At 74.7% G+C, this 4232-nt stretch overlaps 1 protein-coding gene across 1 annotated transcript; it reads right to left on the reverse strand.

Moving 5' to 3' along the window:
- Nucleotides 1-380: 380 nt before the first annotated feature.
- Nucleotides 381-3861, reverse strand: LOC309604288 (calmodulin-regulated spectrin-associated protein 3-like; the record flags this gene model as incomplete). The annotated part of the gene is made up of 5 exons (XM_082339222.1): nt 381-683; nt 1250-1368; nt 1761-1876; nt 2211-2307; nt 3638-3861. Coding segments are annotated over 5 exons (859 nt in total), but the record flags the coding sequence as incomplete, so codon positions are not given.
- Between the last annotated feature and the right edge of the window lie 371 nt (nt 3862-4232).

The following is a 4232-nucleotide window of genomic DNA, read 5'->3' on the forward strand; positions in this document are numbered from 1 at the left end:
AGGGGGGGTGACACTGAGCTTGGGGACAACCCCTCCCCCCCACTGGGCCCCCCCGGGGCGCTCCTGTGCTCCAGCCCCGTTTTGGGGGTGGGGCGGCACCCCCCCCCCTTACCCCCACCTAAGGGTGCCACCAACCTCCTAAGGGTGCCATGTCCCCCCCCCCAGGGTGCCACCGTGTCCCCCAAGGGTGCCACCACCCCTCCAGGGGTGCCACATCTGCCCCAGGGGTGCCACTACCCCCCCCAGGGGTGCCACCACCCCACCCAAAGGTGCCACCAACCCCCCAGGGTGCCACTGTGCCCCCCAAAGGTGCCATCAACCCCCCCGAGGGTGCCACCACCCCCCAAAGGTGCCACATGCCCCCCAGGGGTGCCCCCCCCCTACTTGGGGGTGCTGGGCTTTTTGGGGGTGCCGGGCTTGCGGGGCTGCCCGAGGGGGCCCTGGATGGTGAAGGCGTCGACGCCGATGGACATGGTGCGGGCGGGGATCTGGCTGAAGCGCTTGCGGTCCGAGTGGTACTTGTAGATGCCCTTGACCATGGGGAGGGGGACGGCGCGGGGCCCCGCCCCCGCCAGGCGCCGCAGCTCCGGGGGGTCCCCCCCCAGCGTGTAGAGGGCGCGGAACTGGCAGCCGCCCTCGCGGAAGAGGATGAGGAAGTGGTTGGCCTTGCTCTTCTCCACCTCCTGGGGGGTTAAATGGGGGGGCACCCGTGGGTGGGGGGAGCCGTGGGTGGGGGCACCCGTGGGTGGGGGGAGCCGTGGGCACCCAGGGCCCTGCTCCAACACTGGGGAGGGAAGGGGTTAAATGGGGGTGGGGTGGGGGGGTGTCCATGGGCCCTGCTCGCTGAGGTGACCCCCCCACCTGGGGGTGTCCCCAGGGGGTCCCCATGTCCCCCCCAAGGCCACGTCTCCCCCCAGGGCCATGTCCCCAGGCTGTCCCCAGGCTGTCCCCCGTGTCCCCGCGGTGTCCCCGCGCTGGCTCACCTCCAGGACGCGGTTCTTCTGGGGCTCGTTGACGCGGCCCCCCCTGCCCAGGGTGTCCCCATGTCCCCCCCAGGGCCATGTCCCCAGGCTGTCCCCGTGTCCCCGCGGTGTCCCCGCGGTGTCCCCGCGCTGGCTCACCTCCAGGACGCGGTTCTTCTGGGGCTCGTTGACGTGGCCCCCCCCTGCCCAGGGTGTCCCCATGTCCCCCCCAGGGCCATGTCCCCAGGCTGTCCCCGTGTCCCCGCGGTGTCCCCGCGCTGGCTCACCTCCAGGACGCGGTTCTTCTGGGGCTCGTTGACGCGGCCGGCCAGGCAGCAGTGCGCCAGCGCGTTGTGGATGATGTGCTTGTTGGACTTGGCGCTCGGCTCCTTGTACAGGCGGGGACCTGGGGGCGGCGGTGACAACGGGGACACGGCGGGGGGACGGGCAGCCCGAGGGGACGCGGGGGGGACGCGGGGGGGACGCCCACCCGTGTACTTGGGGATGGAGGGGGGACACGGGGGACACGGGGACAGAGGGAGGACATGGGGGACGCAGTGGGGTGACACCGGTGACACTCACCCATGTACTCGGGGACAGAGTGAGGGACACAGGGTGACACAGAGGGGTGACCCGGGGTGACACGGTGACACAGGGTGACATGGGGTGACCCGGGGTGACATGGGGTGACCCGGGGACACGCGGTGACCCGGGGTGACCCGGTGACACTCACCCGTGTACTCGGGGACGGAGGGGGGGACACGGGGTGACACAGAGGGGTGACCCGGGGACACTCACCCGTGTACTCGGGGACGGAGGCGGGGGAGGAGGCGCTGGACTCGTTCTCCCACTCGCGCTCGCGCCCGGGGGGGAGGCGCCCGGGGGACATCGGCCCCGAGGGGGACGCGGCCCGGCTGGGGACGGGGTCACGGGGTCACGTGCCCGCCCCACCCCCCCGACCTTGACCCCCGGCGCCCCGCTCCGACACCCGGACCCCCCCCCCGACACCCCCCGACCCCCCCGGACCCCCTCCACCCCCCCCCAGACCCCAGCCCCCCACTCCCACCCCTCCCCGACCCCCCCTCAGACCCCAGGCCCCCCCCCGACCCCCCAGCCCCCCACCCCCCTTCAGACCCCAGCCCCCCCCACCCTGACCCCCCCAGCCCCCCCCAACCCCCCTTCAGACCTCAGACCCCCCCCAGCCCCTCCTCGCCCCCCCCCGGCCCCTCCCCGGCCCCCCCGCCCCACCTGGGTGCCCGCCCGGCGGGGTGGGAGCCCCCGGGGTCGGCGGCCACGGTGGAGAGGGAGAGGGTGCTCTGGGAGTAAACCTTGGAGAGGCGGGCGCCTGCGGGGACACGGACCCCTGTCCCCTGTCCCCCTGTCCCCTGTCCCCACGTCCCCCTGTCCCCATGTCCCTGTGTCCCCCTGTCCCCACGTCCCCGTGTCCCCCTGTCCCCACGTCCCCCTGTCCCCATGTCCCCCTGTCCCCACGTCCCCCTGTCCCTGTGTCCCCACGTCCCCCTGTCCCCATGTCCCTGTGTCCCCCTGTCCCCACGTCCCCGTGTCCCCCTGTCCCCTGTCCCCCTGTCCCCTGTCCCCACGTCCCCCTGTCCCCACGTCCCCCTGTCCCCATGTCCCCCTGTCCCCACGTCCCCCTGTCCCTGTGTCCCCACGTCCCCCTGTCCCCATGTCCCCCTGTCCCCACGTCCCCCTGTCCCTGTGTCCCCACGTCCCCCTGTCCCCATGTCCCTGTGTCCCCCTGTCCCCACGTCCCCGTGTCCCCCTGTCCCCTGTCCCCCTGTCCCCACGTCCCCCTGTCCCCACGTCCCCCTGTCCCCATGTCCCCCTGTCCCCACGTCCCCCTGTCCCTGTGTCCCCACGTCCCCCTGTCCCCATGTCCCTGTGTCCCCCTGTCCCCACGTCCCCGTGTCCCCCTGTCCCCACGTCCCCCTGTCCCTGTGTCCCTCCCATCCCCACTGCCAGGAGCCCCTTGGGGGCCTCTCCCCCCCCCATGTCCCCCATGTCCCCAATGTCCCCCCCCCGTCCCCATGCCCCCCCCGTACCGAGGAGCCCCTTGGGGGGCTGTGTCCCCATGTCCCCCCCGTCCCCCTGCCCCCCCATGTCCCCATATCCCCATGTCCCCCCGTGCCCCCCCGTACCGAGGAGCCCCTTGGGGGGCTGTGTCCCCATGTCCCCCCCATGTCCCCCCGTGCCCCCCCCGTACCGAGGAGCCCCTTGGGGGGCTGTGTCCCCATGTCCCCATGTCCCCCCGTGCCCCCCCCGTACCGAGGAGCCCCTTGGGGGGCTGTGTCCCCATGTCCCCCCCATGTCCCCCCGTGCCCCCCCCGTACCGAGGAGCCCCTTGGGGGGCTGTGTCCCCATGTCCCCCCCATGTCCCCCCGTGCCCCCCCCGTACCGAGGAGCCCCTTGGGGGGCTGTGTCCCCATGCCCCCCCCATGTCCCCCCGTGCCCCGTACCGAGGAGCCCCTTGGGGGGCTGTGTCCCCATGTCCCCCCCATGTCCCCCCGTGCCCCCCCCGTACCGAGGAGCCCCTTGGGGGGCTGTGTCCCCATGTCCCCCCCCCATGTCCCCCCGTGCCCCCCCCGTACCGAGGAGCCCCTTGGGGGGCTGTGTCCCCATGTCCCCCCCCATGTCCCCCCGTGCCCCCCCCGTACCGAGGAGCCCCTTGGGGGGGCTGCGGGCCAGGGCGGAGTCGTCGCAGCAGCGGGGCCGGGGGCCGCGGGGGGCGCGGGGGGCGCGGGGGGGGCGGGGGGGGCGCAGCACCTTCTCCAGCTCCTCCATCAGCTTCAGCTGCTGCCGCCGCTCGTACTCCTGGCGCGTGAAGTCCCCGCGGCGGCCCCCCTCCTCCTCGGGGGCGCGGGGGGGCTCCGGCGGCACCCTGCGCCGGGGGGATGGGCTGAGACCCCCCCGAACCCACCCGGGGGGGGGATGGGCTGAGACCCCCCCCGAACCCACCCGGGGGGGGATGGGCTGAGACCCCCCCGAACCCACCCTGCGCCGGGGGGATGGGCTGAGACCCCCCCGAACCCACCCGGGGGGGGATGGGCTGAGACCCCCCCCGAACCCACCCGGGGGGGGGATGGGCTGAGACCCCCCCGAACCCACCCGGGGGGGGGATGGGCTGAGACCCCCCCGAACCCACCCGGGGGGGGGATGGGCTGAGACCCCCCCGAACCCACCCGGGGGGGGGATGGGCTGAGACCCCCCCCGAACCCACCCGGGGGGGGATGGGCTGAGACCCCCCCGAAC

This window comes from Platalea leucorodia (genome assembly GCF_965183815.1).
Source record: "Platalea leucorodia genome assembly, contig: HAP1_HAP1_SCAFFOLD_594, whole genome shotgun sequence".
In the NCBI taxonomy this organism is placed as follows: domain Eukaryota; kingdom Metazoa; phylum Chordata; class Aves; order Pelecaniformes; family Threskiornithidae; genus Platalea; species Platalea leucorodia.